The sequence below is a fragment of the Neodiprion virginianus genome, chromosome 6, assembly GCF_021901495.1.
Source record: "Neodiprion virginianus isolate iyNeoVirg1 chromosome 6, iyNeoVirg1.1, whole genome shotgun sequence".
Classification (NCBI taxonomy): domain Eukaryota; kingdom Metazoa; phylum Arthropoda; class Insecta; order Hymenoptera; family Diprionidae; genus Neodiprion; species Neodiprion virginianus.
In genome coordinates this window covers 6,534,631-6,555,885 of record NC_060882.1, presented here as the reverse complement: position 1 = coordinate 6,555,885, position 21,255 = coordinate 6,534,631, and the positions used below count along the sequence as shown (strand labels likewise).

The 21,255-nt window shown below is 34.9% G+C and overlaps 3 protein-coding genes across 12 annotated transcripts; 1 reads left to right on the top strand and 2 right to left on the bottom strand.

Annotated features, from left to right (window-relative positions):
* The first annotated feature begins 7,433 nt into the window (after positions 1 to 7,433).
* Positions 7,434 to 11,014, top strand: LOC124307652 (protein arginine N-methyltransferase 3). The gene is made up of 8 exons (XM_046769571.1): positions 7,434 to 7,650; positions 7,945 to 8,298; positions 8,384 to 8,556; positions 8,623 to 8,781; positions 9,042 to 9,229; positions 9,446 to 9,672; positions 9,765 to 10,124; positions 10,220 to 11,014. The coding sequence occupies exons 1-8, from the start codon at positions 7,638 to 7,640 to the stop codon at positions 10,327 to 10,329; spliced, it is 1,584 nt and encodes a 527-aa protein (XP_046625527.1). The 5' UTR covers positions 7,434 to 7,637; the 3' UTR covers positions 10,330 to 11,014.
* LOC124307653 (ETS-related transcription factor Elf-5-like) lies at positions 10,728 to 14,992 on the bottom strand. 7 transcript variants are annotated; one of them, XM_046769574.1, is made up of 11 exons: positions 14,719 to 14,991; positions 14,512 to 14,630; positions 14,268 to 14,432; positions 14,016 to 14,153; positions 13,621 to 13,765; positions 13,172 to 13,441; positions 12,780 to 13,049; positions 12,579 to 12,653; positions 12,352 to 12,414; positions 12,072 to 12,273; positions 10,728 to 11,911 (listed from the first exon to the last, which is right to left on the bottom strand). In XM_046769574.1, exons 4-11 carry the CDS (start codon positions 14,022 to 14,024, stop codon positions 11,779 to 11,781), a joined length of 1,167 nt encoding a protein of 388 aa, XP_046625530.1. In that variant the 5' UTR covers positions 14,025 to 14,153; positions 14,268 to 14,432; positions 14,512 to 14,630; positions 14,719 to 14,991; the 3' UTR covers positions 10,728 to 11,778. The 7 variants fall into 7 exon arrangements, with proteins under 7 accessions (XP_046625530.1, XP_046625533.1, XP_046625529.1 ...); XM_046769577.1 differs by having other exon boundaries at positions 12,780 to 12,887; positions 14,512 to 14,992; XM_046769573.1 differs by having other exon boundaries at positions 14,016 to 14,176; positions 14,512 to 14,991.
* Positions 14,993 to 15,410: 418 nt separating this feature from the next.
* LOC124307655 (ETS-related transcription factor Elf-5-like) lies at positions 15,411 to 20,782 on the bottom strand. Of its 4 annotated transcripts, none has more exons than XM_046769581.1 (7): positions 20,406 to 20,780; positions 20,107 to 20,245; positions 18,683 to 18,952; positions 18,495 to 18,569; positions 18,290 to 18,373; positions 17,992 to 18,184; positions 15,411 to 16,681 (listed from the first exon to the last, which is right to left on the bottom strand). In XM_046769581.1, the coding sequence occupies exons 1-7, from the start codon at positions 20,535 to 20,537 to the stop codon at positions 16,561 to 16,563; spliced, it is 1,014 nt and encodes a 337-aa protein (XP_046625537.1). In that variant the 5' UTR covers positions 20,538 to 20,780; the 3' UTR covers positions 15,411 to 16,560. The 4 variants fall into 4 exon arrangements, with proteins under 4 accessions (XP_046625537.1, XP_046625535.1, XP_046625539.1 ...); XM_046769579.1 differs by having other exon boundaries at positions 17,992 to 18,187; positions 20,406 to 20,779; XM_046769583.1 differs by lacking the exon at positions 18,495 to 18,569 and having other exon boundaries at positions 20,406 to 20,782.
* Positions 20,783 to 21,255: the final 473 nt, after the last annotated feature.

The following is a 21,255-nucleotide window of genomic DNA, read 5'->3' as shown; positions in this document are numbered from 1 at the left end:
GGTATTATGCGTCGTATTTCAATGAGAAAATCTATCTTAAAAGGTTTGTAAAAATGACTTCAAGACAGCATGAATTTGATATCGAATGTTTAATATAACCAGAAAAATGAGCTTTTTGCAACGGGATTCTACAATAATGATTCATGTCCTTGATAATGTTAGGCAGTTCCTACATAATTTTTTTCTGAAAACCAAACAAGAAAGTGACTAAAAATTCTGCAAAAATCACAAACCGTTATTATGAAATCTACATATCCAAATATCAGGTTCTGTAAATTTATATACATAAACATAGTAGTGTACAGACACGTTGCCGATAGCTTCATCTTTCTAAGTTACAATCCTGTATTGTTACATTGAAAAAACACAATGTTTGCAATTTTTTTTCTCTCATTTTGCCTTTATTTTTACGCAAATTCTATTAAGCCAAAATTCGTTAGAAAGGTGAAATTTACGCCTGACGCCGCGTGCTACGGAAACTCTCTAAACACGTGAACGAATCGTGCGCAGCTTCGCGTGTATAAAAAACGTGACGGAGGAGTAAGAGAGAGAAAGAGAGAGGTATGTGTGTTTCAAGCGGTACCGAGATATTCCATCTCTCTCGCTCTACACCTCATTGGTGATACGTTTCCGCTCAGCCAATCAAATACAGAGTGACAGAAACCGAGTAAGAGATTTACTTTCGAGCGATACGCGACGTTACTGCGTCAGTCGCTTCGGAGCCGTCGAGGCGCGAGCACGTCCGTAGTCGGTTCAGAATTCAAATTGCGTTGTTCAGGCTGTGTCTGTACGTTATTCGATAAATGTATTTTCATCGTACGCATCTGTGAATAATACACGAAGTGCAGCGTGTGGCTGATAGAAAATGAGTTAGTGAAATGAAAAAATCCTGCGAACATCGAAGGTGAGTTTCGTGTCTCGAGTTTTCATTGTTTTGTGTAACTTTATCATTTACCGATGTCGTGTTTTGTCTCTCTGTGGCGGGAGTCGGTTGTTTATCAATTGTTTGGCTGATTTTTGCTAAATGCGTATTTGAGTTGTTGGCAAGTTTGTTCAATCGGTCTAGGACAGCTAGTTGCAGCACAGAAAGTGAGAGTGAGCGTGGAATCGAGTATTATTACGATGCAGATTCTTGGATTATAGCTTTATAGTTTTCTAGATAGGTTATTGATAGATTACTATTATTTTCGGGCAGACATTAAATACTCGAGCGCTTTTCGGCAAGGATATGTCCTGATAATCATCTGTTGCGTTTTTATTTCTTATGTTCTGATAAAACTGACATAGCAAAACGTGACATTCGTTTCAGTATGTATCTCGGATCTTGGTTCACGCGGATTGCGTCTTTAACTTGGACACGTTTGTAAAATGTTATTATTACGCATTTGTTATTGCGTGATTCGTTTTGTCGTCGTTCCTAGTAGGTGAAAAAAAAATGATCGAAACGTTACTTGAAAGTGAAAGCCTTATTATTTACGTGTAGCTCTGCTAGCGAAACAATTGAATAACAATCCTCGGTGCGTGTTCATCACCGCAAATATTTCTGTGGATTAAAAATGAGCGATTTCATCCGTTTCCAAATTTCTTCCTGAGGATCGATATTGCGATCCTTTATTCCGTAATTACGATATTTAATACCATGTAACAAAAGTTGATGCATTAATCGGCGTTGATAATTGTTTCGAAATTTCGGGTAAACGTAAATCGTTGATGGTTGGTTATTCCTCGTACCTATTATGATTTTGAATAACTATGCTGTATTTTAAATGCTATTTAAATCGATTTTGAGGTTACATTTTACTAACAAAATATTGTGTTATCATATCTGATTACAGAAACAAATTGCACCAAGGTTGATCGGCGTTAGTGATTATATGGATTCCAAGACTCTGTCAACGAAACTTGGAAGACATCATTTGGTAGTGAAATTCATGAGTTTATTGCAGAAAAGCAACAGGTATAAAACCATCCAAGTCATTGTTTACTTGATTATGTAATCGATAACATTTTCCAAGGCTTGGCATAATACATAGCACACTGACATTGAATGTATTTAGACCCACAGTATATAGATGTTGAACATGGAGTATTAACAAAATTTTTTCGTCTTTTATCTCATTACAGTTAAACTGCACCAAGATTAATCCAGGTTAGTGAGCATCTGAATTGTGACTGTAGCGATGAGTTGGAAAACAAAATGCAGAAGGTCACAACATTGTGGAAAAATGAAAAACAGGTATATGTACATTCTAAATCATTCTTGATTATACTATTGAGCTACTTTTACTGTTTTGTGAAATTTATATTTTGGATCAAATTTATTGCTATTCAGTTTTTGATCATGTCTTATAAGATAGGTTTTAAATTTTTAGTAGTGCGTGTATTGATTTGGAAAATAAAACACTAGTGAAATGTCATTTCTTATCTGATTACAGGGACAGACTACAGTGCAGCATGCTTGACCACATTTAGCACTGATCTGAAATGGAGTAACCCGATCAACCGATTTTTGAGAACGCAGTGAAAACTAGAATAACCCCTACAGTGAATTAAACTTGAAGGTATATAATGGATATGATTTTTAATCTCAGTGTTGCTTTGGATCGTGAATGATTTTCTGAATTGATTCGACACTTGCGCTTATTGTATATGCATTATATTATTAATTTCTCCAATTCATTTAAATTTATCAGAAATTACTGAAATATTATGGAATGAAAAATTGTTTTGACACAGACGGACTGTAGTGACATGAAATCTGATCCAAGTATATTGTGTGAGTAATGTGCTGTTATATTTCTATTGCAGTGTAAATAGTGCGTCGCTTCACCATGCAACCTTGGACACTACGAGAACTACTACATGTAAAGTGTGGAGCAGCCCGGAGGAGGTAAGAATATTTATTTTGACAATTGTTTGATAATTCTAGATGGTACATTTTAAAGCCAATTTTTTTTTGCGCAACATGTGGTGAAAAAATATGGACGTAAACGACATTAATAATTGATTTGAGAACTGAAGATCCAATTTGTTAAATTAATACGAGTTTTCGTTGTTGTTTTTTCCAGAGATGAGCAGAGACATCCGAGTAACTTCTCCACTACTCGGCAACGTTGGTGAGTTTGCATGTGTTTAGGTTACAGGTATTACCTTGGGTCTCCTTTGTCACGTGGCGTGGCGGTAACAATTGTTTACAAATCTTCGATTTCTTAGCTCCGTGGGTAGGCTCATTCGCGGTCGCAACGGTGCTTGGTTTTCAATCTCGTTATTTTTTATTTTCAATCTTCTTTACCACAGCTGACTTAAAGTTAGAAATTATGCACGTTGCCAAACGCGGAATGAGCATCGCGACAGGTAACCATCGCTTACTCGACATTCGCGAGCCGAATTTTGTTCAGCTACTGATAGAATAATCGATGTTTCAATTTACCTGTGATGTCGTTTAAGTGATGGATTCACCTGAGGTTTCAACATATTCCAACGATTGTTTAATCATATTCACATGATTGTTTGATTTCAAAGTCTGGCATAACATAACGTAGTAAAATTGCATGTTATATCTTGAATCATTTTTAAACTGCTCAACAGCCAGCAAGTATCGATCAACTGTAGGTTTAGCTCGCCTAGAAAAATGCTGATTCGCATACAGGATGTTCCTAATCTACTTTATAAAATGTTGGTGTACCGATATTCCGCCAGCAATCGTTGGAATAACACATACAACAATATCACGACATTGCAGCTGGCGGACTGAGGTACAAAAACATTTTGCTCCCTACAGGTAATCAACGAAAAAGTAAGTCACAGTGACCACGGCGCGAATGAGAAGGGATGACGTGTGTTGGAAAGAATGGAAAATCGTATAGATCGAATATAGGTAACCGGGTAGGTAGGTGCACGTTTTGGGATCCGTCGCGGGGCTTATGCATGTGTGTGTGAGTCTTTCGTTTCAACATTTACGTTGGGTGGTTCCGTTGGGAATCAGGCGAGGGTAGGAAGGTCGCGACCTGGCGCGATGTTACTTACTTTTGTAATCCACAGCGTCAAACGATCACAGTAATTCTTCTCTAGAAACACATAAAAATAACTCGGCTCAAGAGTATCCGGACCATTTGTAAGCTTTTAATTTTAACGAGGTTCAATTTCTCAAATTTTGTCACTGGGCACATTTTTCGATTGTTATTCAATTGAATTATCAAGTCATTATCAATCATTATTTCATTCAATTGACCTCTGTGATCGTCTGAATGGGCAAAATGTATCTCTGGATCATCTATCGCGTTCCGTGGTACGCTAGATGGGGAGAGATACTGAGCTCGAAGACGTCGCGTCGAAGAGGACCGCCGACCGTCACGCCACACCCTAATGCATGAGCTTTTTCACCCCAACCTCCCTCCCGCATTTGATTCGCATCTGAGAACAACAATCCGCATCGCAATGTGTCGGATTCAAAAAGACGCAGATGCGGATTGTGTTTCTACAGAATTTACCGCATTTCCTAGATGTTTAAGATTTTTTAATCAGTCGCGCCTTTTTGCGCGTAGATTAATCATGCGAATCGAACGATCGCGCCCGTTGCGCGTCGATTTCGCAAACGGTATATAAAAAAGTAAAGTACTCTTGATGTCCTGAGTCATCTCCAGCACTTCAATCAATTTTGCCACAAATAACCAAGCTCTAAGTTTCACCGCATCTTTTATGCGTCGATTTGAAACTTTTCGGTTCTGACAGAAAGCGCGGCTTTTGCAAGCCAGCGCTCCACGCGCGGAAATAAAAATTTTGTGGTATTTAGTGATAATGAAGATTCTTGGCGTAAATATTCATTAAATACATATAAGGCGTACAGAAGTATTTATTTTACGGATCTTATGATTCTCTGTTTTTCGTAACGAAATCAAATTTTTTTTACAAGTTCACTGAGAAATACCGCGAGCCCAGTAAAATAGAATATTGTTATCAATAATCCTTGATCCAAAACTGTTATTGATTCTGTAAAAATACATTTTGGTTTTATCAATAGAAATATTCGTGTTAATGACTGTTGCTGCGAATATGTTAAGTTGGGCTCGACATAGTGTTTGTCGGTGTACGCACTTTTGTGACTGTGCTAATTGTAACTTTGTCTGTTTCAGCTCATCACCCCTTTTGTGTGTTTCAGTTAATCAATGACTTTTTCTGTTTCAGCTAATCGAAATTTTTTTCTTTTTCAGCTAATCAAGCTTTTTGTCTGTTTTAAGCTAATCGAACCTTTCGTCTGTTTCAGCTAATCAACCTTTTTGTCTGTTTCAGCTAATCAAGCTTTTTGTCTGTTTCAGCTAATCAAGCTTTTTGTCTGTTTCAGTTAATCAAACCTATTGTCTGTTTCAGCTAATCAAATCTTGTATTTTGAAATTTTTCTCTTGTTTCACTAATTATAGTTTTTTTCGTATGTAAACTATTATCTTTTTTGTCTGTTTCAACATGTTTCTAATTATATTCTCATCTGTTCCAGGTTACTGAGTTTCGTTGACTTCACTAAAAATCAACATTCTATTACTTAGGTTTTTGTCTGGTTTAGGTCAATTTTTTGTTTCCTTCGTTATACATAAATTTAGCGAGGGAGTTCACAATCATCGTGATTAAGAAGTGTGGTCAAATTTATTCAGCTGCAGTTTTTTCTGGTTTCGCTGTCTTGTTCGATCTTTTTGATGCTGGAGTTTCTTCTCGAGTTGGTGATGGTCTTTTAGGTAAACACCCTTTCATAGGTCGCGTTCGCTTTGTATTTCACTACAGTATCATGCAGCTCTGTGGTATTTGGGTGGTTGTGGTAATCTTCTTCGGCTTTTCTCCGTCCAATTGAAGATTTCTGCATAATCTTCCAATAGATGTATGCCAATGTCTTATAGGTATTCGTGTTTTCACTCTCAGTTTCGTTAATGTCTTGAATATTAGCCAGGTTCTTCCACAATGATAAAATCTCATACGTCGTGCGAATAAAAACCGTGTACGCAATCATTCAAAATCACCGCCGTTTGCTTATAAAATGAAAACAAGCATTCTTTATCGGTAATTAAAACAATCATCTTTCATCCATCATTAAACATTCATCTTTCATCCATCATTAAATAATCGTTCTTTATTAAGAATAAACAATTATCGAATTACATGAAATGAATAATTGCGAACAAACTGCGTATACACACGAGTAAAAAGTCATTGGGAAAATACGATTTAACAAAATCGACGTCTGAGAAAAAACAATTAATAATTTTCGAAGGACGTAAGATCGATCTTACTACTCTTCTTTGTGGAGTAGGCCTACTGGGGATACCACGTTAAAAAAAACGCGCCGGATGCTCTACCGTTTGCGGTGGTGTGGAAACGAGCATATGTAATTCCCTCGATTTCAATAAATCTGTATTAAGAATGATGATTTGTTTCTCTTTTCTCGTGTATCTTATTAATCTAAGGAATTATTGAAGTAGGTTGTATACGAAAATTAAACATATTTTTCGCATCATTAGAAGAAAAATCAATGAAGAATTCATTGCCATAAAAATTAATCGAATTTACTTTAGACGAATTCGGCTGTTAATGTAACGAGTAAATAAAAGAGGTGCCAGAGAATTTGTTCCAAAAACAAGGAAAATATGGGTGATTTTAGGTGTACATGTATTATAATCTCAAAAACTGTTCACTTCCATTGATTCCAATCATTGTATACCCTGGAGAAAATTTCCACTATTACGAATTTTTACAGAAATTGGGATATTTCGTATTAATTCTTACAGAATTGTGAATATGCATAGTTTTTCGTAAAGAATTGTTAATTTTCGTTAAAAATTGTAAAAGCTTGTAGATTTTTTACCAAAAAAGTGCAAGCTTTAATGAAAATTTACAAATTTTTGTAAGAAACTATGCATATTTATAATTTTGCACGAAAACAATTTTTTGCACAATGTTCCAATTTCCCTAAAAATTCGTTGAAACTCGTAGAATTCATTTTCACTAGAGTATTATTTTCAATTTTCGCCATCCACAATTGTTTTGTGGCCGTGCTACGGCAAGTATACTCTGTATTATCTATCGCCTGCGTGTAAGTACAGTAGAGTACGAGTCGGTAACCGATATCCGTTCTCTTACCATCCAGCACGTCGCAAATTAGTTCCAAAAAATCTACATCGTGTCAGAGAGCGCTACGAAATCGGGGACACGAAAAACGCGAGCGTGAGCTTTCTCAGGTTTCTGCTTGCATAGATGAATTTTGAATCAATAAACTTTACTTGTGATTTTTATTATCCATTCCTCATATTTGTCTCTTATTTGTTCGTTTTTTTCCGCTGTTTACTTCCTCCCTGAGATCAGGAGAGCTGGAAAGGTCAAACCAGAGCCGTAACAGAGAGAAACCTGCCATAATAGTATATCATCGATAATTTAGTGAAGTAAAATTTTTTGTTGCTCGGCACATCGTCTCCATAAATTTTATATCTATGGTCCGTTTTTTGTGTAAGGGCGGTTAGGCGTCTATGATAGGATTTGAAATCGAAGATTGATCCGGGGTCAACACGCGTGCTTCGTCAAAATTAACCTATAATTCAAAACAGTTTATGCTCTACCACGGGCTGTAAATTTCTTTTAGATATAAATATACTCTCGCGATGACTGACGAAGGTATAGTTTCCTTTTTGTATATTTCATTTAACGTATCATACAGTTTACATCTAGACCAGCAGTTTTGCATTAAATAACGGTACTCACGTTGATTGTTGTGACAATTGATAAGATATTTTTCTACTTCATCCAATCACTCGACCAACTTGAAAGATTTAGTAATTAAATTTGTATTTTTTTATCCAATTAATGTCTTGCTTATTTTCCGTATTATTATTTTTTTTTTTTTTTTGCATTTTTCGTATATTGTATTTGATTCGATTTCTAAATGCATTCTTTCTATTCTTTCTACAGCTCCTCCTCTATTGGATAATTCTAGTTTTGAAACTGACAGGATAAGCGATAACGATAGCGGCGATGATTGGGATGAAGTTAACGATGCAACGCAAAATATCACCTGTCTCTTCTGTGTTGATGTTTTTGACAATTTTCCATCGGCCATAAAACATTTAGAATCCTTGCACAAATTTAATCTTACAGAATTCAAGAGAAAGTATTCACTGGATATATATTCATATATTAAACTCATAAATTATATCAGAGCTAATAAAACTAAGCCAGAAGAACTGGATTCATTGAGTCTCAAAATATGGGAAAGTGATAAATATCTGGCACCTGTTCTTCAAGATGATAGCTGGTTAATGTTGGGTAAACATAAATTGATTATTCTATGACCTGTGTGTTGAGATGTGGTTAATTGTTGTTTGATTAACAAACTTTTTTTTACCGCAAGATATCGACGATTTTAATGATGCCGATATCAAAAAACCTACTGCCTATCCTGTGAATTCGGAAAATGGTTGCGTCACTTTGTCAGAAATTCATTTTGTCGAACTTCAGGGAACCATACAGTCTCTCAGAGCTCAACTTGAGCATAGCGAAGTTGCGTATCAACTGGCAAAAGAAGTATGAAATTAAACATTAGTTTTTCATATCTTAGTTCATATTCTGATGACCTTTTTTCACTTTTAGCAAATCGTGGAAATGAAGGAAAAAGCACAAAGGCTTGTATTAGATGATGACTTGACGAAGCCCACCAGTGAAATGTGTGTCAAAAATAAAAGCTTGGAATGCGATGAAGGATACTTTAATACGTATAGTCATTTCGCGATTCATCATGAAATGCTTACGGTAATTATTGCAGTAAATCTCTCCTCTTTTTAGTTGATTAAGTGCTGATCAAAGGTTGCAAAAAAGAAAAAAAAATGTACTTACATCAGATCAATCAGTTTCCATTATATTTTCATAATCTAAGGGATAAGTGTGTATTATTCTGGTTACCACAAAACAGTGCATTGCCTACGTCAAACTTTTTATTCGCAGCTGGATGTAGTATGTAGGTTAGTGCTAAAATTATTAAATCTGTTCCATCCATAGTAATATTTTTGTAGGACAAAGTTCGTACTGAAAGCTACCGTGATGCGCTGCTGACCAATTCAAACATGTTTAATAATTGTGTCATTTTGGATGTTGGTTGTGGAACTGGCATTCTCTCTATGTTTGCAGCAAAATCAGGCTGCCGGCAAGTTATTAGCGTTGATCAATCAGACATTATATACCATGCAATGGACATTGTGAGGTAAATTTTATCAAGGACAAATATGAATTGTGCTTGTGAATTATGTGAGACAAGTAATCCAAATATTCGCTCTACTGTATTTTTGATAAGGAATCAGTTGAACAACGACACTCAAGCCCTTTTTGCTCATGTAATTCGTTAACTGGCAATTCTTCTGTAGAAAGTGTTCCGGAATTCGAAATTCCAAGTTTCAAGTTGTATTATTATTCGTTACAGAGAAAATAATCTCGCCAATGTTATAACATTGAAGAAGGGTCGACTAGAAGATATCGATCTTCCTGTAGATAAGGTCGATGCCATAGTGTCTGAATGGATGGGATATTTTTTACTATTCGAAGGAATGTTGGACACAGTTATTTTTGCAAGGGATAATTACCTCGCACAGGGTGGTAAACTTTTGCCAAATCGGTGCAACATCAATATCGTTGGTAGTGGGGATACTAGTACGTGTCTTAAATAGTTCAGTTTTCCTGTCACACTAAAAAAAAGTATTTAAGAAAGCTAACGGAATGTTTTTCACTCCTTGACCAAATAGACCGCTATATTGACCTAGTGGATTATTGGTCCAATGTTTACGGATTTAAAATGAGTTGTATGAAGCCAGAAGTGGTGAGAGAACCGAGCATAGAAGTTTGCCATGTGCAAGATCTGATCACAAATGTTTGCGAGCTCCAATCGTTTGATCTTTATGAAGTAACAACAGAATGTATGAATTTTACATCACCGTTCAGCCTTAAGGTCAAAAAAACTGGATCTTTGACCGCCATTGTCGGATATTTTGACGTGTTTTTTGACTTGGATAATCCTATACAATTCAGTACCGGCCCTCACGCAACTCCCACACATTGGAAGCAAACTGTGTTCTCCTTAAGCGAGCCGATAAGCGTTACAGAAGGCAAGTCATCGGGAGTTTCTTTTCGGTTGTAAATAGAATGAAAATAATAAAGAACTGTCGATGATGTAAAGTTTAATATTGATATATTGTTTCAGGAGAGACAGTAAACGGAAAATTAATATGCCGAAGGCACGTCAAAGATGTGAGAGGTCTTGTTGTGACAATCCAGCTAAAGAGTTTTAGTCAAGTGTATTATTTGGACTAAGAAATCAACGCCGTTGAGTAGCCAGTAGAATTTTGAAAAAAGTTATCAAAATTCACGTCGAATTTTGGGTAAAAGAGATACTTCCTATTAGGGTGAGTTTTAGTACTTGCAACTTTTATGCAATTCGCATTACTTATAAATGGTATTTAGCCAAAAAGAATATAATGCAGAACTATTTGTTACATAATTTTTTTTACACACAGTGGCTGAGTCGCGTTCACAAGTGGTATTTTTTTTTTTTTTTTTTCTCTGGATTGCTTCCGTATTATTTATAATTATCTCAGTTTTCGTCAAATGTGTTCAGTTGAACGTATACGAATGATGTCGATAAAACGCGAATATAGGTTTATGTTTATCTATCGGGTAAATTTCACTTTGCGAATCTTTTTCCACCTCTATAGTAATAATAACGCTATGAAGTTGGATTATATAGACCTAAATCTTACAAGAGATTAGCTTTTATCTACCTAGGCTCCGTCTAATGCCCGTCTGTGATATCTATATCCAATGATGATTATATATATATTGAGAATTTAGATCAGCAACGAAATAGCATTTCTTAATTGCGCACGCCTATCTATACGCAAATATTGAAAGAGGTAGTAAGCCTTTATGTATTTTAATAACCATACACTTATAGTAAAAAGGTGTAAAAAAATAAAATAAAATTTAAAATTCGCAGTTATATTTAATTGTTATTTTCTAAACTTCTATTATAATACATATTGTAAAATTTACAAATTTCATTAAAATTATAAAAGTTCAATCTAATAGCATTATCGTGATGAAAAACGAAAAAAACGCGTTATATATTTGACAAACGGAACGTTGTCGAATATACTACAATACAGTACATCAAACGTTACTACGTAAACTCTACAGATCATTTTCAATCAAAATATTTATAAATCCTATCGGATTCTTTAATATCTTATTACCAGGCTTATATGCATTTATTTCTTCACTCTGTAGAATTGACAATCATTATTCTAGCTGTACGTAATTATACCTATGAGTATAATAAACTTCAAGAAGCTGAATACATTATAAATCAAGTAAAAACGATAATTTCGTCTTTTTATTCTTCACTTTTATATCCATTAGACGATCGCGCACCAAATTTAAATAGTATTAAAAGCATAAAAAAAATTGTCCCTGTGACGGATTAGTGAAAATTTCTTATCCTCTCAAACATGTTATGCAAACGTTATATGTTCTATAGAATACGTTAGGTAAATTTGCTCTGTCGGTTGAAGAGCATTAATAATTTTGACAGATCTGTCAATGAGTCCACACCGTATTTTCAAATTACGCATCAATATAATCCTGTTATTTTTTTCATTAATATTTTCAACGCTTTTAGTTTCAATAACACGATTTCCAAATCTGATAATTTCTTCTGCTCGCTTCGTGATTTGTTTCATCAAAAAAAAAAATCCGTGTAAATCATTAGAGCTGGTATTTGACTCTAGCCTTTTCAAAGTTGGGATCGTCAGTTTCTAATCCCGTTGCCGCTGGACCAAATCGATAAGTAAGACGCTCCTTATCAACGGATTCAAGAGTGCCTTTTTTATAATGATACCTGAAATATGAAATTAAAAATTACAATTTGTCACTTATCACAATAATTGCGATTACGAGTACTCGCCGATTTATTTCACAAATATTTATATTGCTGTGGCGTAAGAAATGAAACTAGTTATTGTAATAATGTTATAGGTTTATAAATTTCTAAAATTTACCTTAACGCACGACTAAATTTGTCGTAGTTCATCTCCTTCCTCTTAATTTTCTTACGTTTGCTCCACATCTGTGCTATTTCTTTATTTTTAACCAAACAAAAAATTTTTCTGCTGTAATCCTTCCAGTATACATATTCAGGACAATACTTCGGGTTGCGTAATAAGTCTCGTAAAAATTCCCAAACCCACAATGTGTGACTGCCTGTTGACATATCAAATGGATTAGAAAAACAATTATCTGTGCACGTTTTTTTCGTTTGAAACATTTCATCCAACTTGCCAGATCTTCCTTTTCGCTCTACTTTTGTTCTTGCCAAATCTATATTGCTCACCGATTCTGCATCTGCATAATCCAAACAGAGAAATTCAATTATTATGCAGAATAAAATCGTTTTACAAGGAAAATTCTCTCATCTTAATCACGATGAAAATATATTCATGTTTATCGAATCGTATTTCAATTTCTTTGGTCAATTATTATCGTTGCTTAATTTACGTATTAATTACCAGAAATCGAGACTGTGCTGTCGACCGATGTCTCGTCGTCGGAGTACGGTACTCGGTATCGTTGGAATGGAATATCTGAAAAGGTTTTTATTTTCATTTTCATTTCATTTTTGTTGTTTTCTGCTTGAAATAAATTTACACACATACGTTTGTAAAGATGTGAAATACAATATATATATACACATATATATATCGGTTTACCGTTATGTTTTACGTTGCGTTCCTCTCGTAAAGATTCGTAAAACTTTTCCCCATTAATCGGATCACGATTGATGAAATCTTGCAGCGATAATTGCCGAAGTTCATTTCCTGGCATGGAAAATTTCTCGGCAACAGTGCAAATATTGTCATAAAAAATATTCAATTCTATAGATGTCCAAAGAAGCCAATTTTTTGTATCCGTCGTATTCCACTGTTCTACCTTTTTTTTCTGCCAATGTCTGGTATGGATATTCGGACTTTTTTTGCGATCTGTTTGCGTAAAAATTAAAAAAATTATATCCCACATCTGGACCGAGTTATTTCACGTGAAATTAATGTGCAAGACATTTTCTCTGAGTTTTTCCATCTTTAATTTCTAGTATAAAACTTACGACGAGTCTTTGGGGCGCTTTGCTTCGGCAACAATTCGAAAAGCCTACTTCCGATGGTTCCACAGAGATTTATAAAATTATTTTTCGACAGTCTTAGAAGTTCTTGTCCTGGCATAACAAGTTTTTCACTCCTGCAGCAGACGTCGTAAGATTCCCTCAATTCCACGATTATCGTCGAAATTAACCATTTTTTTGTGTCTTTTTCATCCCATTGATTTACCGGTTTTTTTCTCCAATTTTCCAAATCTTCGTTGCTGTTCTCTTTGTTACCTGTATATGATGATGGCAAAAAGAAAAAAAGGAAAAAAATACAACGAATCATTTATTAATGTGAGAAGACGTAACTATACGGTATAATAATGTATTACTGTTTAACGACGGTGAGGAATAATTTTTTTCTTTCCCTTCTATTCGCTATACAAGTATAACAATAAAGCGCAATTACTTACTATCATCCGATTCTCCGTTTGGGTCTTCCAGTTTAATATCCAAATGAGGAATTTCGATATTTCTTCTTTGAGTTTCATTATCTTTGTTTAACGATACTTCAGATTTAAAATCCGTGTAGTTTACATCAAAAAACAGATCATCAAACTGCAGAGAATCGACCAAGGGGACAAAAAATTATAAAAATAGGCAGATAAAATTCGAATTAAATCATGAAATTTTATTATACTTCTACCATAGCGAATAGTTGTAATGAATTTGTAACAGAAATGAGATGGTACACGAAAAAGAGAATAGAAAAAGTAAGGTAATCAAGTTTCGTGCACGAGTTTATAAATGTTGCGCGAATTTCGAACGAAATGCATGTGACAGAACGTTAAACAAAATGGAAACTTACGATCGACATATTGTTGTTCGTCCCGTGTCATGAATAACAAGTCCAATCGTGTAGTAGGTATTTTATAATGTCGCAGTTGCGTCGCAGAAAGTATTATAACGTCTTCCACTGCCTCTTAACACTCTTCTAATGCTCAACCTTTATTTAATTATCCACTTGTACTGAGATTTACAATAATTCCGTAAAGAGTAGAATCTATCAGCGGTTTCTTTTTCTTTATCTTTTTTTTTTGTTTTTTTTTTGTCTACTTACGTATCCATCTGTAAAACTCTTTTCAATCAGCCTTGACCACTGTTTCCCGTTTCCACATCTGGACACGTTCCTGATACAAGTTCTACTGATCAGTCACCGATGTTTTGACCCATCTAATTCAACATTGGAGATTTCGGCTACTTCATTCGGCCAATCACGGACCGACTATGTAGCTTATGAATATCAAACCAACCGACTCCGTGCTACTTACGTATTACGTGTCACATCAAGTTAGTATGCCTACGAATATCGCACAATGTGTGTGTACGAACCAGGAAAATTTTTCAAACTCCACCTCTCTTGGCGTACGACCCTCGCGACCCAAGTAATAAATGAATTTGGATTTTAATCACGCGTACACCGCTACAAGATTATGCAAATTTTAGTAATCATCTGTTCGGAATCCAAATAAGACTCGCATTGTCTCGCGAACGGCAGCGAGCTTTATTACCCTAAATAATACTCTAGATGACAGAGACTTGCGAACCACTGCTAACTTGCGCTCCGTAAACGACAGAACTGTACAAAATGTATTTATAATGCCTTGGGTTGTGCCTTTATCAGTCGCGTAACTTGGTTACCATGCGGTTTGCTTATCGTCTTTTGTAGAATCTAAACATCCTCTTCGTACCTACCAATTACGTGTGCGTAACTTGAATTGTTTTATAGTTTACTGTGGCATATACGAAATTATAAATTTTTTACGCATTGGACTATGTATTCGAAATGTTGCGGTAGGTCGGACGTTTCGATGAAACTGACGAGAGGGATATTTTTATACATTGAGTTAGCGAGCTACGGCATATACGAATGGTTTCAGACATTTTTCTCGCTTCTCAAAATTTATAAGTATTTTTGTTGGAATTATTTTTTCAATATCGATGACACTCGTTCACAATGGATGCAATATTAATATAAATATTAACAATGGCGAAAGGTTTTCGTGTATTCTGCGTACAGTTGTAAAGTATAAAAATACAAAATATTACACCGATACTCTCTAAACTCGCTTATGTATAACTGTAATGCTTATGAAATTAAATATACTGTTTTTTTTCTTTCTTTTTCTTATTTATAGACAAATTGACGAAAGTTTTACCTCATAGTTGAGACGTAAAAAAAAAAAAGATACTTTCATCCATCTCAACAGTCAACAAAATTTTCTATTATGTTACAATTTATCTCCAACGTCACATAATATATTATATACAATACATCGGTGTACCTATATGTATATAGTATATTATGTATAATATATGGTGCCTTTCCGTAGATGCGCACCATTAGTCACGCGACTGATGTTGAAACTCGGAGCTGCTCAGAGTGGACTTGTACCCTGAATTGCCTATAATTGGGAGTTACACCATAAGGCGTTTAATCGTACATTTTCTTTTAAATTAAAAAGTATTAATAAACTCTATTGTTTGATTGTTCAACGACTTATCGGACCTAAATATACGCGTCTATGTAATACGGAATTATGTCAATCAGGTAGGTAAACCGAGGGATAAATTACAAAATCGAAATAAAGTCGATGACTCTATTTTCGTTTGATCATTCTTGTCTTCTAAATCGACGAATATAACAGCAAATCGATATACCATTTCATCAACTTTTAACTATCAGACACAAGGCTCTATTTTTTTTTTTTTCAATGATAAAATGGAATTATTAAAAATGATTTTGTATTCTTTGCGGTTTTCTCTAGTTTTCTCTTGATTACAGTATAAAAATAAAAACACCTACAACGTGTTATTTGGTGATGAGATTTCGCAGGATGACTTCACTTATATCGTTATAAATTTAGTAGCTTACAATTAGTTACTAATTAAGTACTAATATGTTCAATATAACCTCTACTCATAAATAAATTACCTGTACAGATACACTGTGCAGGCATTTTTTTGGCACATACATCAAATCACGCATATTTTTGGCCGTATAATAACTTAATCACTCGGAGTACATTAAATTATGTTATAAATATTCTTAATACCGAGACTGATTATGAATTGATTGACATCTCGATCTATATAATCGTGTTTCCTCTATAAATATCCGCTTTCTGTATAATATAATACAATAGTGTCGAACCTATATTCTTATAATATATGCTTACGTAAAATGATGTCGTCATGTCGTATAAAATGATAAATGTCATTTACATAGAATAATGCGTGAAAATTTTTCGTGAGACGGAGAGGCAGATATAAAGATAATGAATATAAAAATTCTTGGTCTATAAAATTACATGGGATTATAAGATATACGTGTATGGAATGATTCGTCGATTTTAAAATTGTGATTTCCTGAAATTTGGATCGTCCGTTTCTAGGCCCGTCGCTGCGGGACCAAATTGATAAACGAGACGCCTTCCTTGGACAGCGACGAATATACCTTTTTTGTAGTAATATCTGAAACACAAGGAAGAAAATAAAGCATTAACATTGCATTTTTTTTACCAATGTTGACAAACCGTTGTAGGCAAACCAAGAAACAAACAGTTATTTTCAGAAAGAATAAAAGTATCGGCTTATCAGTAAAGAAAATTTTCCAATCTTATGAGAGAAAAAAAAGAATAAAATTCTTTTAAATAAATGAATAAAGAGGAAAAGTATAATCGTTCGTTTAGAAAAAGGAAAAAGCATGATAGTAGGTTTGTTGGTAAAACATTGAAATGTCGATTCATTTCTGGTGAAACTGGATGTTCAAATTAAGATCTGGTTGTAAAATCTTGTAAATATCATATTTTTCATCGGGTGGTTTCGAAATCATCGCGGAATTTTGACTGAATTTTCACGGGTGTACAAAATTGACGCGACGGCAAAAAGACGCTGAAGAAAATTAAAGATTAAAGAAAAAATAAAAGACACCTAATGTAGTTTTTACGGTGCTGCATCAGAAAAATGCGTCGTCACGTTTTAAATTTTGTGCTACCGAAATACATAGTTTCTAAGCAAAGTAGTAATTTTTTTCATAAAAACCTATAATTTTTGTAACATGCATCAATAGAAAATGCATTAGGTGTCTTTTACGTCACGATTATAGACATCGGGGTAATTTTTATCAGATTTTTCTCTCCGTGTAACGTGAAAATGCCGCGCCTCAAAACTCGAGTGGTTGAGACCGTTGACGTGAATAACGTTTTTTGTCCGAAGAATTTAAAAATCTAGCATTCCTAATTGGAAGTGTGAAAAAATGGAGAAAACGAAGAAGCGAAAAGGAAATCAAATGAAAGGATAGCTGTTCGAGGTATAAGAAAATATTTTAATTCATTCGCATGAATTGAGAATGAATTAGATTATTTTCTCACACCCAACAACAGCTATCGTTTCATTCCAGTTCCTTTTCGTTTCTTCATTTTCCACGTTTTTTCACAATCCCGATTAACAATTCCAGATTTTTTAATTATTCGTATAAAAACGCCACTGAGATCCACTGACTCAACCACATCATTGTTACGCGCGGAATTTTGATCTTCATTAGCGTCTTTTTGTCACCGACCCCGACGGCCTGGCGTTTATCGCGTTAATTTTACACCCATGAAAATCCAGCATCTTGTCGGACAAACAGACATTTCTCTGAAAACCTGTTTTTCGGATTCTAGAGGTTCGAAAACCCGCAAAGATTCGTTGAAATTAAAAATAGTGATTTTCGACCGATACCAATGCTCTTGTTATACAAACAAAAGTGATGAAAAAATATTTAAGAATCGTTAATTTACCTCATCGCACGGCTGAATTTTTCGTACGTCATGTCCGGATTGTGTTTACGCGATCCCCACATTTTCGCCACGCAGTCACTTTTCACAAAACGAAATCTCTTCTTTTCGTAATTTTCCCAGCATATCCATTGCGGGCAAAACTTTGGATTGAGTAGCAAATTTCTCACATATTCCCAAAGTCTCTCGTTTTTGACTGCTTGTATGTATAAAGAAACATCACATTGATTACACAAAATCGATAAATATTTTTAAACACTGCACTTTGAATTTTATTTTTAAAATTTATTTATCAGCTTACCAGGTTTCTGTTTGGTACTTAAACTTCGAGGTCTTCCAGGTTGTCGTTTTTTAATATAATCCGTACTGATCACCGATTCTTCGTCTGTAATTTCATACGGTTACAAGTTTCAAATCCGATTAATACATACAGCGGAATTGTTATCGTCGATAGAATAACTTGTAGATGATATGTTGTATAACTATTAATATTACGTATTAATTACCGGAATAATTTTGGCTGATAGTAACGGATGTTTCATCGTCGGAACATTCTGGTGGAAATTTTGCGAACGAGTATGCTGTAAAAGAAAGAAAAAAATAGCAATAAATAAGATGATTTTTGTTTTAAAAATTTTTACTCTTTTTTCTAAACCGTGACAAGTATTTTATATTAATAATATATAAAACTTACAGTGATATTTCATGTCGCGGTGCTCCTGTAATATTTCGTAAAGTCTTCCTCCGTTGTCGTGATCACGGTTGACGAAATCTTGCAGCGATAATTGTACAAGTTTATTTCCTGGCATAGAAAATTCCTCGGCAACAGTGCAGAGTTTTTCATAGTGAATACCTAATTTCATAAAACTCGAAAGGAGCCAACTTTTCGTCTCTAACGTATCCCAGTACTCAATCGGTTTTCTCATCCAGCTGTTGCAATCGGGTTTCATATCTTCGTCGCTACCTGCACAAAAAAAACAAACAAATAGCAATGAATAAGAAATGCTCGAATCAACATTCGACGAGATGAAACGCCGCAACTTTGCGCAAACTGCAAGCAGAACGTAGAATCAAAAACGATTTTGAATCTGATAACTTATTGGCTTCAGGCTTCATTCTCCAGATTTAGTCTGCGATTAAATTTTGTCAGCAATTTTTTCTCGCCAAGTTATCCAGCGTCAAAATAAATGGTGTCCGAAAAACTTTGATCCTACACGTAAGAAGTGGAAAAATACTCTTTGTCTTGTGAAAGAACATTGGAGTAATTAAAAAGTAGAGTCTTGAAGGGAAATCTCAATTCTTCAAGATGTTAAGACCGGGAAACATGATCGCCATTTTTACGGAAGCTGTGTCGGGGTAGAGTTTAAATTTGAATCACCTTGTATTAGAAAAAATACTCGGTGATTCTTCAAATTGCGTGTTTGGACTGAAAAATATTATCATTCCTGGTTTTTCAAATGAAAAATTCATCCCGAAGAAAGAAGATGACAGTTTGTTCTATAACGCCATTTGAGAAATGATAAAAAATTCGTCAACTTCGAGGGCTCGAAATTGTACGAATGCCGGGAAAAAATAACTTTTTATGGTTATAATCTGATTCTTTGACCTCAAACATACTAAAAACACATGCTTTCAGTTTGAATTACTTTCGGACGCCATTTCGTGATTTTTCCAGTTATGGGACGGCGTCTTTCAGGCCGTTATCAACGCCTTGGCAGTTGAGTGGATACAAATTTAGAATGGCGACATTCAGAGGTTCGTTGTCCTTTTTATTTTTTTTACAACTTTCTCTACCATGCGTTTTTCATTTGCAGTTACGTAGTTGAGAAAAAATCGCAGATATATTAAAAAAAAAAAAAAAAAAAATCACTTTGAAGGAGAGATTCCAAGCTACGAAATGATTATTTTGAAAATCTGGTGGTGTAATTTTTTCCACGATTGCACCATCGAACATCGTTTGTAAGTATGTATTTATCGCTTGTAAAATAGTCTCGACTTAGAGTTTTTGAATCTTATTGTAAGTTGTATTTCTCTTGATTCCTGCGGTTGTTTCAAATCCAAATCTATTCTTTAATTATATTTCCTGCTAGATGCAATATAAGTATGCTCGTTGCTTACTGTAACGCGATTTGTTGTACGGATCTTCCATTTCGATATTCCAATTGTGAATCTCGCTCTTCACCTTGCTCTGCGCGTCCAGGTTCAGCAATTGCAGAGGTTTACCACTGTCGTAGTAAGGATCACGTGAGCAATCGACCTGTTGACAATAAAAATAAATATACAACATGCCGAAACGAATTAAGGCGTCGGGCCAATTGTTCAGTAAAAATCAAATCGACTTTAGCCAGTAGCCAAATTCGAATATTTTTCATCTCGGACGTTTTGTTATTCGATTTTTTGTTCACCGTTATACTCACTGGTGATATCTTGTTGTTGGAGTGAAAATGGTCGATGGAGCAGACGTCGTCATAATTGCAAAAACGAAGAACACCCCCGTTCGTTTGATCCGTGTAAAACGAGTCGCTTTCCATGTCGTGTTCGAGTTTCATTTTGTCCAATCTTGGTGGAAATTCAATGATTCGACAACTATACCGCAATTTTCTACGCTTTTGTTTTTATATTGATGTGGAAATTTTATTTTTATCGAAATAAAATCTAAACTTATAACATATATCATCGATCGTTTCAACTTGCTTCAAACTTTCGGCGGTCACGTGCATCGGTCGCGCTATACATCCGCAATCCTTTACGAACTGGCTAGCTCTACTTCGTTTCAAATGGATCTTACGGGTTTTGGCGTCGAGCACACGGGTTGTATATCGGGAAATCCCACTTCACCGACCTTCCGACCAATCAAAATCTCCGTATGACTCGGTGACGCATTTGACTCTCCACTCGCGGCGTGTATTAATGGTATAGTGGGATGAACGCTATTGCAGTTATCGTACCGTTACGCACGCATATATATATATATATACATGAGTATGATACGAATTTTTTCCTCGTATATATATATATACTCACGTGCGCTCGACTACATATATCGTGTAAACCACAAACGCGGAAAAAACTTGAATCTTTTTACCCTGCTGGTGGTGGCACGTTGTTTAGATAAAAATAAAAATGCGAAGCGCGTAATAAGTTCGATTCGATTATCGCTTTACGTTATAGCTAATGTTTAATAATGTAAGAAATTGGAGTGTGCATATCGTTACGTATATTTCGTTGTCTTTATCGTTTTAAATTTCAGAGAAAATTTCATTTACG

Excerpts from the sequence above, each read along its gene's own strand:
- LOC124307652 (XM_046769571.1), top strand. Across the intron at positions 9,230-9,445 it reads CATGCAATGGACATTGTGAG|AGAAAATAATCTCGCCAATG; the intron begins GTAAATTTTATC and ends TATTCGTTACAG. Across the intron at positions 9,673-9,764 it reads CGTTGGTAGTGGGGATACTA|ACCGCTATATTGACCTAGTG; the intron begins GTACGTGTCTTA and ends TTGACCAAATAG.
- LOC124307653 (XM_046769573.1), bottom strand. Across the intron at positions 13,442-13,620 it reads AAACGGAGAATCGGATGATA|GTAACAAAGAGAACAGCAAC; the intron begins GTAAGTAATTGC and ends CATCATATACAG. Across the intron at positions 12,654-12,779 it reads ACGCAACGTAAAACATAACG|ATATTCCATTCCAACGATAC; the intron begins GTAAACCGATAT and ends AAACCTTTTCAG.
- LOC124307655 (XM_046769579.1), bottom strand. The coding sequence starts at position 20,537 with ATGAAACTCGAACACGACATGGAAAGCGACTCGTTTTACACGGATCAA. Across the intron at positions 18,953-20,106 it reads GTACAACAAATCGCGTTACA|GTAGCGACGAAGATATGAAA; the intron begins GTAAGCAACGAG and ends TTTTTTGTGCAG. Across the intron at positions 18,570-18,682 it reads CCGCGACATGAAATATCACT|CATACTCGTTCGCAAAATTT; the intron begins GTAAGTTTTATA and ends TTTCTTTTACAG.